The 12,900-nt window shown below is 37.3% G+C and overlaps 1 protein-coding gene across 5 annotated transcripts in view; it reads right to left on the bottom strand.

Moving 5' to 3' along the window:
- Nucleotides 1–925: 925 nt before the first annotated feature.
- The window catches only part of SESN1 (sestrin 1), a 49,428-nt gene continuing 37,453 nt past the window's right edge, over nt 926–12,900 (bottom strand). For all 5 annotated transcript variants that reach the window (XM_063311329.1, XM_063311356.1, XM_063311339.1 and 2 more), the window contains 7 exons: nt 11,341–11,523; nt 10,042–10,281; nt 7,925–8,072; nt 4,634–4,746; nt 4,114–4,304; nt 3,273–3,417; nt 926–2,505 (listed from right to left, as the gene is read on the bottom strand). In XM_063311329.1, coding sequence (XP_063167399.1) covers nt 2,419–2,505; nt 3,273–3,417; nt 4,114–4,304; nt 4,634–4,746; nt 7,925–8,072; nt 10,042–10,281; nt 11,341–11,523 — 1,107 coding nt within the window. In that variant the 3' untranslated portion in view covers nt 926–2,418. The remainder of the gene's footprint in view (nt 2,506–3,272; nt 3,418–4,113; nt 4,305–4,633; nt 4,747–7,924; nt 8,073–10,041; nt 10,282–11,340; nt 11,524–12,900) is intronic.

Here is a 12,900-nt window from a genome sequence, read left to right as displayed (position 1 = left end):
ATGTATTCCTTTTTTAATGGCACTATATAAACAAAAATAATACACAAAACTTTAAAATTTCAGTCTGGGTCCTCCTGGTTTTACTATCAAAATATCCCTTGATCTCCAAGAGGGCCAGCATTTCAGTTCACCTTAACATCTTAGATGAAGCTAAGCACCTCCTTGATTATTGCCAGGAATCAGAAATCAGGAGGGTGGGTACCAATGAACTTAACTACTTTCAGTTCTGTATGGGACTGTACTTTTCCCTTGTGAGGTTGGTGGCCTTTTCAATCTAGCATCATCACTGAAGCTCAGCTAGCTGAGTGACACACAATGCCTTGACCCAGCTTTGATTGATATGCTTAGACAGAGCCTAGCTTCCCTGTTGCGTGCTCTGGTAACCTCTCGTGTGGATTATTGCAGGACACTTTAAATGCATGGAACATGATCCGGTAGATGGTGTTATGTGTAGCTATCAGGGATCTTGTGAAACTGATCCTATAACAGCTGCATTTTCTTCCAGGTTTAGTTCAATATACTGGTTCTAAATGATCCAGAACCTGCACATCTGAAAGAACACCGTTCCTTCTATCATTTTGCTTATACTCTTTGGTTGGAAAAGTTCTGTTGTCTTTTGACTGGAAGAAATTTGACACTATAGGGTCTCCCTGGCTGTCTTAAAGGAGACCCTGTTTGTCCTCCTCATGAAGAGTGCTTTCACACAGAAAGTTATTTCACAAGCGCTAACTTGTGTTCAGTTCTCTTTAAAAACATGTAACTCCTATTTCTGAATTGTCGTATGTATATATTACAAAAAATTACTTTTCTACAATCTGCCACAATAGAAAAGATGACATTAGAAGATGATGATTTGGGTCACTACAGTTTTGAGGAGTAAAATATGGAAAATAGCTCTAGTATATAATTCAGACAGCATTCATTTTTGAATAATTTGGTTAGGTTTTAATGTATAGAACTAGTATTGCATTAGGTCAGCAATTTTAAAATTAATTTTTAGATATGATTCAGACTAACATTTATTCTCCACCCAATATTTTTAAAATGCATTTTAAAAAAATCACAGTATAAATGCAGATTGATATTTTTGAAACAATTGCAAATGTATTTATATGACAAGAGTACAAACCTTACCCTTTTAAAGATAAGCCAATCTGGTAAAGTGAAATAGTTATTTGACTTCACAAATGAAATTCATATAGCAGGGAATGAAATTGGTATTTTTAGTCAAAGCCAACTTTAAAACTGCACATTTGGCTTATATGTTTTGGATCAGCATACACTTTGCATTTCTGACTAAAGGAAATAGCAGATGCTTCCTGTTGAACTGTCAAGGATTGCAATTAAACTTTTGTCATTTTTCTCTCAAACACAAATTAGAAATACACACCAGACACAGCATTAATTCCTCTATTTTGTAATGAATGATACTTCAAGAACTCTGAAAAAAGAGGAAAATGTTATTTTTTATTTAAACAATCCAGTAATACTGACAGACTTCATACAAAAAGTGTCCATATATTTTACACGGACACACACACACACACAGACACACACACACACACAGTGGTATGTCAAAGTTACTTAAAGGTTTTTTGTTGTTAGCTATTTTCTTGCTTAACTACATAAGCTGCTGCTAAGGGACAGGCTGTAGAAATGAGCAAGTGCTTTATTAAGAAGCTATTTGATGCCAGAATTAATACTTCCACACCTTTGATAGCTTCTAGGACTACTGGAGAAGTATATTATCCATCCTTGCTCTCAACTACTTAGCTTTTCACAAAGTTGCAGATTTTTAAGCAGCTTTGAAAAGTCTCACATTGCCTTACTCTGACATAATACGCCCAGGCCAGACAGCAAAAGATTCTCTTACGGTCAAAACTGTTAGTGTAACATCCTGTTCAGCTCTGCATTATTAGCAAGGATCTTCTCTAATTATCACGTACAATGTAGGCTCAGACAATAGCATTGCTTGCATTCGTTTGTAGCTTAATAACTGGAATTGCTAGTCTCTTCATTTAACCAGCAAGTTCAGCAGCATCAGGACTTTTATAAAAACATCATTCTTATATCAAAAGCAAAAATCTTCCAGATTTTTATCTATTTGTGACAATACACAAAGATTTCAGTAATTAGTTATCTGTCAGAAGTCATTGCCTCCTATGCTAACTGGAGTAGGCTGGAATCCATTTGAGTGCATCTCTGAACAACTGTCCTCCTACCACCAAGCTCAGCATCAGCAGTGATATCCATTAAGTAAGGAGCTGGAATAATACTAGTAGTAGCAGTAGTAATTATAATAATGAACACTATGGCACAAATAATCTCATGGCTTTTAGCCACTGCTGGTTGAGAAGCCCCTTAACAAGCCCTGGTAAGCAGCCCCCGCGGCACCTTCCATCGCTACTGCTGAGTTTTTCACGTCATGTAACGAGTAATGGCTCTCAGAGCATAAAGCAGTTCCGCTTGCATCCGTGCTTCTGTGAGAAGCAAATTGACGTGCACCTTAAAGAAAACAAAAAGGAGTTGGGTGTAGTATCTTTTGTGCATTACAGAATTCTTCGAAGGCATGCAGAAATGCTACTAATACTTGAACTGGAAGCCAGGCAGGAATCCATGAGTGTACTAGTGGTTGAAGACGGCAGGGACCCTATGCAACAGACAATTAGATGGCCTGCCATCCAAATGGTTGCTATATGTGCAACACTCACTAGGCTGCAAGCCCGGCTTTGGTCCTGCAATGACTTTACGTACTGTCACCAGATGAGGCAAGATAGCTCGAATTACAGGGATCTAGAGGACTTTCTCCAATAAAGTAAATTCATTAATGTTGCTATTTCCACTAAGAGCAGTGATGTAAAGACCAAAGCATTACAGACTGGTAAAAGTGTAAACATTTTGTAAGAGGAGATATTTAAGTTATTTATCTATTTTATTTAATTTTCTATCCCGCCTTTATTATTTTTATAAATAGCTCAAGGCGGCGTACATACCTAATACTTCCTCCTCCTCCTCCTGTTTTCCCCACAACAGCAACCCTGTGAGGTGGCTTGGGCTGAGACAGTGACCGGCCCAAGGTCACCCAGCCGGCTTTCCTGCCTGAGGCGGGACTAGAACTCACGGTCTCCTGGATTCCAGCCTGGAGCCTTAACCCCTAGACCAAACGGGCTCATGGGATCGCAATCTACGCAAAACGAATGTCTCAACTGTCACAACTGTCAAACAACTATTATTCAGCCTACCGAGTCACAACACAAAGCTGCACAACATACCTTCTCAGAATGTTTGAACTGCCTCCAGAAGCTATCATACATTCTATTTGTGGTCCTCTCAGGAGTACACACTACAGTTTTGATATAAATTTTAAAGCTGCGATCCAGCAGCTGATTAATTTCACCGTAGTCATAATCATCATATCTATAATCAGGAGAACGAGCATGTTCAGATTTTGCACTAAACACATTGTTGCCGGTTACAGTAATTACTGTGTGATTGCTTGCGATCTCTCAGCCGTAAGTGTTCTGGTAAATCTGAAACTACTCTGGCTAGAATCCCAATTACGGTAGTAGCCTGAATATTTTTGTCCGTTCTCAATATGTTGGCAATAGCACATGTCCCCTTCTTTGGTGCTTTGCCCTGTTTCCCTCTTCTACTCTATGCAGCCCTGTCCAGGCACTGACTTTCAGAATATTGCAGCTGTCATTTGCCTTTTCTGATCTGCTGCTTTCCCTGACAAATTCCCGCTTCTCAGTGGTATCTTCTAGCCATGGATTTAGGAGCAACACAAGACCTTTGTTCTAGAATCATCTTTACTTTTAAAATTATGGTTAGCTTTCTTAGGGCCCAAGGTTCTTACCTCAACCAGAATTGCTATCCAGAACTTGCCTTTACCAGCTTTCGTTAGGAAGACGTTACCAATGCTATTACTTTATTCTTTATCCAGTTCATCAACTGTATGTTCATGTCTTTTGATCTAGGGTCTTAACATAGATTTAGTCTGATACTATGTATTCACGCTCAGTACACGTGTAAAGAGCCCATATGGGAAGCAATGCTTCCAAAATGAGTAGATAACTAAAGTTGATCTAGTACAGAAATTACAACAGGACTAACCTTATTCCAAACATACAGTGGATATAATTCCAAATTGCCCGTCTAAGCATTGATGTATCCACGTCTTTATGCATAGCCATTGTGTTGTAAGTCAAGTTGTAGGCAATTTGAAACTTCTCATCTATTAGTTGTCCTACATCTGGATAGAGACGGTTTACCAGTGAATACCCATGGTCTTCCCACGAATAGTCCTTAAAAACAAAATAGGCACATGGAAGCAAGTTCTCAAGAACATGGACAAAGTAGAAAAACATACTTTTAACTTCATTTTTAAAATCCAAATTTAGGAAATAATTGCTGTGTATTCCAAGAGCACGGATACCCTGTTCTTCTCCATCGGTTTCAATTATAGCTTGCACAATAATCCCCTATCTACTGCCTGAGGCTGATTAGAAAATGTTCAAAACTGCAGGGCACTACATTGCCTATGCCTGCTCTAAAGTTATAAACAAACAAAAAATCCAATGCATAATATGCTTGTGCACACTTTACATTTTGATACTTATAATGTATTATCTACCTGCACGCAAAAGGTAGGCACATGCATTCCATGTCTTGAGAAATCTTTATAGCCATAGCTAGTATCCTCAAAGTGACGAGATACATCTCTTGTTGGCGCTGATTCTTCATCTTCTGTTAAACATGAAACAAATAAGATAGTTCCACAAAAATAGCCTAGAAGCACATTGCTAAATTATAATAAATAACATCTGTAATCAGTACAGGAAAAGCATGTTGCAGATAAAATACGGCTTTTTCAAAGATACAGTACTGGGATTGCCCCTTCATAATCTTTGCTTTTAATAAGGATAAGGATCAATACATGTTAATCCTACATATTATGAAACGAAGAGTTGTAACTTATTTGACCATCAATGGACAGGCTTGTTTTCCTCTGTAATTATTTCCAGATATGAAAAAACTAGCCCTTGAGAATGAACTCCTGCTTAATAACTGTAAAAAGGGTTAATAATGTATACAGGACTAGGAATTAGCATCAAATGTCCTTGCTTCTGATCCTATTGCCTCTCCATAATCAGAATGATAGGGTAGATACAGTTAACATCCAGTCTAAAAGCGTATTAGGAAGGCTCACAGCATTAGTAACAATGAATCAACTACGTAAGTTTAGCTGTACAGCAGTTGCTGCCACTGCAGTTCTTGGGCTAGAAGTCCATAGTGCAAATATCTCAATTTGCACTATCAAATTGATACCACTATCAAATATACAACAAGCTTGGTTATTCTGGAGGCCTGTTGTGATCACAGAAGGTATCGGAACCTTTTCTTGTGCTGCTTCTGATAGCTGACAGGCAATGGGAGGGGCCAACTGAGTAGAAACCTTGGCTTGGGCATGCCAAAACACACACATTGCTTGGCAACACATACTCTTCCTATCTGTATACAATTTGTTCTTAGGCAGCTATGCATTTGTACACACACACACAGAGGGCAGCTGTGGCCAGGATGGCCTTTGCACAACTTCATCTGGTGTGCCAACTGCATCCCTTTCCTAGATTGGGGGCCCTTCAAACAGTCACTCATGCCCTAGTCATTTTGTGGCTTGATTACTGCAATGCGCTCTGCATGGGGCTGCCCTTGAAGAGCACCTGGAAGCTTCAACTGGTCCAGAATGCAGTGATGTGAGCAGTGATGGGGATGCCTTGGTATGCTCATGTTACACTTCCGCTTTATGAGCTGCACTGCCAGTTTGCTTCTGGTTGCAGTTCAAAATGCTGGATACCTATAAAGCCCTACCTGGCATAATCCCTGGTTACTTGAAGGACCACCTGTCTCCCATAATATCTGCCCAACCAATTTGATCTTGCAGGGTTGGCGCACCCCAGGTTCCTTTGATTAAACACTGTCATTTCTTGGGACCCTGTACCTTCTCTGTAGCAATGCCTGACCTCTAGAATGAGGTTCTCCCTGAGATCCAGATGGCCCCCACTCTGCTGTTTTTTAGAAGAGCCGTGGAGACCTGGTTCTTCACCTAGGCCTTTGGCGAGGGAGAGTGAGACCATGCCATCTGGTCTGTCAGCTTGCCACCTTTTATGTTTTACTGGTTTTGTTGTAATTTGTTTGTTTGTTGTGAGCACCCCCAGAGCTGTTGGGTGTCGGGCAGCATACATTTTAAATAAATTATTATTATTACTATTGTTACACATAAACACATGGAATGTCATTAAGGATTTATAAATGACATAGAAGTTATGAAGCAGATTTGTGGTTTTGAATGTAATGTTTTCAGTATTTCCTAATGCTGTTGAAAACTTATTATGATCTGGAATTCAAAACCATTTAAAGCATTTGATAGATACACTTTAAGCCCATACAGAGCCTTCAGTTTAAAATGAAGGGACTGAATATAGAGACCCAAATTTGCTGGCCTGCTCCAGGGAGTTGATGAATTCACATTTATTTATAAAAAATCTATTTTGTCCTTTTAGTGATTATACAGTGCTCCATTTTTTAAAAACCTCTTAAGGAAGTTTTAACAGATTAATTGTAAGGATGGTTGTTATAAATGAATGTCTGTTAAACTGGAAAGTACTAATGTGACAATTTGCATCATCTGCTTAATACCATTACACTAATTATGCCATTTGTGTTAATTTATGCCATTTGCATAACGGTGCTGTTTCACAAATGACATAAATGACATTATTTACTTCATGTGCATAATATTATGCAAATGATATCAACTGGTGCATACAAAATCTGTTTCATTGTGGTTTGATAAATCAAGATTTCACTGTATTTACAAAATCTGGTGTCCTCTACAGTTCCCAGAATTGTGAGCCAACATAGCCAACAGATTATATTAGTTGGGAATTCTGTGGTTGGAAACCTAATACATGTGGAAGGCAGCAGTTCTGGAACATCTGGAGTAGGCTTTGCAAGTTTTCACTCTGTGCTAATCTGAATTATATTTTGCAGCAAATCTGAGGAGGACCCCATTAAGTTAAGATATTATATTTTTCATTTTGGTGAACCCATGGGCAATCTCTGAGACTTGGCACTTCTTTTCTGGACCATTGCTCATCTTGCTTATGAAATCTGACAGGTCTGTAGTGGGCTGTGAAATAGTTAACTTTTTAAAGGGCAGTATTCTCAATTGCTTAAATGTCAGGCCCATGCAGATAGTCCTCACTGAACAACCATTTGTTTAGTGATGGTTCGTACTTATAACAGTGTTGAAAAAAACGACTTACAACCAGTTCTCACACTTAATGATCATCTCAGTGTCCCCATGGTCATGTGATCACAATTTGGGCGCTTGGCAACCAGTTTACATTTATGACTGTCGCAGCATCCTATGGTCACGTGATTGCCATTTCCGACCTTCCTGGCTGGCTTCTGGCAAGCAAAATCAACGGGGAACTGTGTGATTTGTTTAACGACCATGTGGTTTGCTTAATGCCCATGGTGATTCACTTAATGGCCTCCACAAAAAAGGTTGTAAAATCGGATCGAATTTGCTTAATGACCACTTTGCTTAGCAACTGAAATTCTGGTCCCAATTATGGTCGTACTGAGGAGCAATAGCTTAGGTCCAAACTTTCTAAAAATTACTGCCCTTATTGTTTAGAATGTGCTGTGTTGAATTTAGGTTGGATGATGCTGATTATTCTGACCCATTTTTATACCTGGTTTTGGAATAGAACTAGTCATTTTTGCCCTGATGAATTACTTATGTTAGAGTGAATTATTTATGTTGGAATGATGAGGAAATACAGTCTAAATACTGGAAACAGATAAATATACATGTCAAGTTAAAAATAAAGAAAAATATTAAATACGTTCTGACCTGAGCAACCCACCAACATGCTTTCTCTCTTCTCCTTCTCAAAGCGTGTGGCCTTTTCTTCTTGACTAGCTTCAACATCATCTCTGCATTCCTGAATTTGCTTCATTTTTTCCATAAGTGCTTCTACTTCACAGGAAGGCTCTGGAGTCTGATAGCAATATTTTAAAAATTACAATGTAGCATTGATACTTATTATGATAAAAAATAGAATTTCCATCTTATACCTAATTTAGTACTTGCCACTTTTCTAGAATGTTTGTGTAGAGAATTAAAAAGGTAATATAATTTTATTGCTTAATTAAAGGAAAGGAAATGCACAGCTGAACTATTTGCCCCTCAGTTGAGACTTTACTAATAATAATGCAAGACCTCAGCCTTTTTGAAATTTGATTAACAAGTTCAAAATAAAGAATTAGCCGTATTATGGAAATCACGGTTATGGGACATTTAATTTTACTATCGTGATATAGTGCCACATTAAGGAACCACTTCTAGCAATTCCCCTGCCCCCCAAGTGCACTTACTCAACTTTACTTATCCTCACTATGGGACATTTAAAATTACTTGAAGTGGTGAATCGATTTCTATGTTTTTGCTATACAAAAGAAAAATATTTGTTTCCTGGAGAACCTGCTACAATTATTCTACTTTTGTCAACCAAAGCATTCTTTGGGGTTCTTGCAATGTTCCTTCTCAAACTACTTCTGCTTCTTGTGAGATTTTACACTGAATTTATCATACAGTGTTTTATATCCATTCACAGCTGTTAAAGAAGTTTATTCTTTCAAAAATAATTCCTCCTCCTTCAGAATAAGTGCCTAATGGAACATACTTTTAAGTTCTTAAGAAGTATATGCTTCTAAATCTTAATGGTGGCACAAAACGTGTTAATAACAAGATTAAAATCATTTTGTTATGTTTTCCCCAAAATGTATATGCCAATTGTTTTAAAATATCACCTTTTGAGGTAAAATTTTGTGAATTAGGCATACAGAATTTTCAGAACTATTACACCCAATGCCCTATTCTGTCTTCAGATCCACCACACATCTGTCTTCCGAGACATTCAAACAATTTTTCGGTAAAACTAGCTAACTAAACAGCTCAAAATGTTCATAGCTGCATTTAAAGGGCAGAACTTCATTAGGACTACAGATAATGCAATATACGGATAATATAGAGATGATATATATAATGCATGTTTGTATGTATGAGAATGTGTATGTAATGAAACGAAACAGCCAATATTTTTTAAACTTACCTTTCCTCAAGTCATGTTTCTGACTGACACACTTCACAGCCTCAATACTTCTTACAGTGAAGCACTGAATGACTATTTCTGTGTTGCTCATTTTAATGAAACATAACAATGCAAACTGCTTCATGAGAAGACTGTTCTCTCCTTAAGAACTTTATAATTATCTTCAATGATACAGCCTTGAAAAGTGAGAAAGTCCTATAGCCATTCTTTGTCTTGCAAAAAACGTATCAGCGAGTTCAAGGTGCTATTTTAGAAAGGTCAGATCAACTCTCAGAAGGCAAACATATTTTTTGAACTCTGATGTTTCTTCTAACTCATATTGAGAGGAATCCAAATCTACAGTATGTATCTCAATCCAATTGAGTTTCCTGGTATGCAATTATATCTAACACTGTGTATTTGCTGCAGAAAATACTGTCAAGATATATTAGCAAGAATACAAAAAGTGCAGCTGAAATGAGGTATCATGTTCTAGGCTACATCTGAGTTAGATTACCCTCAGTCTAACGTGGCAGCCCCCTGCCACACCTCTGATTTCCGAAAGTTTGCTCTGAATTTCTGTCAGAGTGTCCCAGGGTCAATGTGTTCAAACGCTATGGTTACAAAGTCAGACAGAAATTTCCTTTAATAGCTCAATAACATATATACTCCATTTCAGTGTGCCCCTCTAGAGCATCCATGTTGCATTACTAAAGAGTAATCTATCAGAGATTTATCTGATGGTTTAAAGTATCCATTCCAGGGAGGGAGGGAGGGAGGGAGGAACTGTACAGCTTTGCAAACACACACCACAGCAAGCAGATGCCTTAAAAAAGGGTGAACAGACCCAACCTTACAGAACATAATAAATACTCACTGTAATATCTGTATCAGGTGTGTGCATCTTATATTCATCATGGTTCCCATTTGTAATATCACAAATGCAATAACCATCAACAGAGGGCAGTCTGAATGTGTGACCACCATCACAGTGGATCTCTGGATTGATTCCACAGCCAAAAGTGAATGAAGCAAGTGAGTGATAGTGTGTGAGGAGAACTACAGCATGGACCAATTCTGCCAATGACCAGCTGTGTTCTTCAGTTTTTAGAAGTTGCTTTAAAAAAAAACAGGGAGAAGAAATGTAAACATTATATCAAACTCACAATCTTTACTATGGTCAACTAATATCACAAATATAAGTCTACAGTGGATCAAAAATCTGACAGCAAGAGACAAACAGTGTGCTCTATTTCTAAAAGGTCCTTTTAAAATTAAGAAAACCATATGTTAAATACTTTACAGCTCTTTTACTCGGCAGTGATGAGAATTACACGGTTTATTGTTTGTTCTATGGGACTAGGACAATTAACATAATTTAGAAATAAAAACAGGCAGTAGTTGATGACGACTAAGCACAGTCTATGCAGGAAATGGATTTTGAAACAATATATTTTAGCTACTTTATATATTTTAAAAGTCAAACATCCAGAAACATCTTAGTCATTAGTGCTATAGAACTCAAAAATTTAGGACAGAAAAATATATCAGATACAATTCTGCACTTCTGTGGGGGATGGGTGATCTTTCCTTGTGTCATTTTGAGCTAGTAAAAACAAAAGGAGAACCTATTTTTTAAAAAAAAATCAACAAGTGACAGGAGAAAAAGTTGCAGAGTTCATAAAAGTGCTCTGGAGACAGACGCTACAATGACTTAAATGATTCTTCAATATCAGAGGCTATATGCCAAAGACGGGAACCACAGATCATTTCCACACTAGCAATTTAAAGTGTCTTCAAAAGTCATCCAATGATCTTAGTGCCAAAGTAATAGTAATGCAGACAGGCTTTATATCAATAATGGCTGGGTGCTCCTGTGTGAAGTTGCTATAAAATGCTAGTGCAGAAATTAATACTGTAGTTTAAGGAAGTGTACCCATCCAGTTGAGAGCTGGTAACTGTTTAGCACTACACCATATGGTATCTCAATAATAAAGTGGATCTTTTAGTAAGAATTTCATTAAGCACAATCAAAGCTTGGGAGTTTTTAATGTTTTTAATAATTTACCAACTTACCAAACATTTGAGTAACAAACATTAAAATGATAGATTCAGAACTGAGGCCATTTAAAATATTAAGGAACATAATAGATTTACTATTATGTAATAGCCTTACTTCAATATGTTCTTTTGTAATGAGCCAGGGTCTGTGTGCCAAGATTTTATTCAAATCACCCAAATTCTGCAACTTTGGGGGTGCATTTTCTAGACCATTCAGCCATTTAGGATCTCCTCCAACTTGTAGAAAATAATTGACATGAAGGTTTACCAAGTAAGAGCACTGATGTCTTGCTGCAGCCTAGAAAACAATGTACAAACATGAATTATGAAACAGAGCTGACTACAATGATGCTCCATGAGTCATCTAAAACTGTAATTACAGAGAACACTTTGCTCAAGAAAGGGAAAATAATGCATGAAACACAATGCTGTAAGCTACTGAAAAATTCATGTATTCTCTTTTAGTTACTTCTTTTCATATTTCTTTTTTGGTATGCCTTATGTACCAGTTCAAAATTGAAAAATAATACAGTGAAATGGATTAAGTTTGAAAGCAACTTTACGCAAAGACAAGTCCCATTATTTGCAGGAATGAGTTAGGTTTAGGGTGAACTACAACTCCATCATCTCTCACTACTAATCACAGTAGTGAGGACTGATGGGAGCTGGAGTTCAGTTTCATCTGGAGGACTACGCATTGCCCATCCCTGATTTAAGGACCATATTTCCAGAAAGAAATTTCATTGATCAAAATGATATTTATCCAATTTTCCCCCTAAAAAAAGCATTTGCATACAGTGGCTTACAAAATAGAATAATCATTAGAATCATTTTCAACAAGCAGAAAGCAGAAAGAACAAAAACACTGGTGCACAAAGAAGTATAATCAGCACCTAAACAGTGAACCAAATCAATTGCTTAATCTTTTGGGGCAATGATTATTCTGTGTTCGTTGAACTTTAAATGGTTTTCAAGGGCAGCCATAGGCAATAAAAAATTACTGTTTATCCTCAAGTGATCTCTCTTAACAGTTTCACATAAATGTTGACAAACAGAAAGGATAAAAATCATTCCCACCATGGGATCCAGAAGTCAAAGGCTAAAGAGTTACATGTGAACCTCTTAGCATCACCTTCTGAAGCATGTTATTAAAATGAGACCTGATCAATAAAATATTGTCCCTTTGCAAACTCCTCCCAACATTGTAGCCCAGAAGACACCATGTTTGATGTTACTGCTGATAGATCCAAGAAAACTGATAGCTGATGATAGGTCCAAGAAAACCAACCAGGATGCAATTTCCCTCCCTCAAGTCAGGCATGGATCCATTCAATCATCCAGGATTTTTTGAAGTTGGGTCATCACTATGCATTAAAGCATTAAAGCATTTTACCCAAAAATAATACTATCCAGTATTTATAGTATTTAGATCTAAAGTTATCTTCTTAATCAGAACTATTCTCATCTTAAGCAGGATAGGCTAGAACTAACTATATGCACCACTTAGCAGCTGGCTATTTTTATTTCTATTTATTTATTTAATTATTTTTTATCCTGCCTTTATTATTTTTTATAAATAACTCAAGGCGGGCAACATACTTAACACTCCTTCCTCCTCCTATTTTCCCCACAACAGCAACCCTGTGAGGTAAGTTTGGCTGAGAGAGAGTGACTG

Source organism: Candoia aspera, chromosome 1 (genome assembly GCF_035149785.1).
Source record: "Candoia aspera isolate rCanAsp1 chromosome 1, rCanAsp1.hap2, whole genome shotgun sequence".
Classification (NCBI taxonomy): Eukaryota; Metazoa; Chordata; class Lepidosauria; order Squamata; family Boidae; genus Candoia; species Candoia aspera.
Note: the sequence above shows the minus strand (reverse complement) of the source record. Positions and strands in the feature narration are given on the sequence as shown.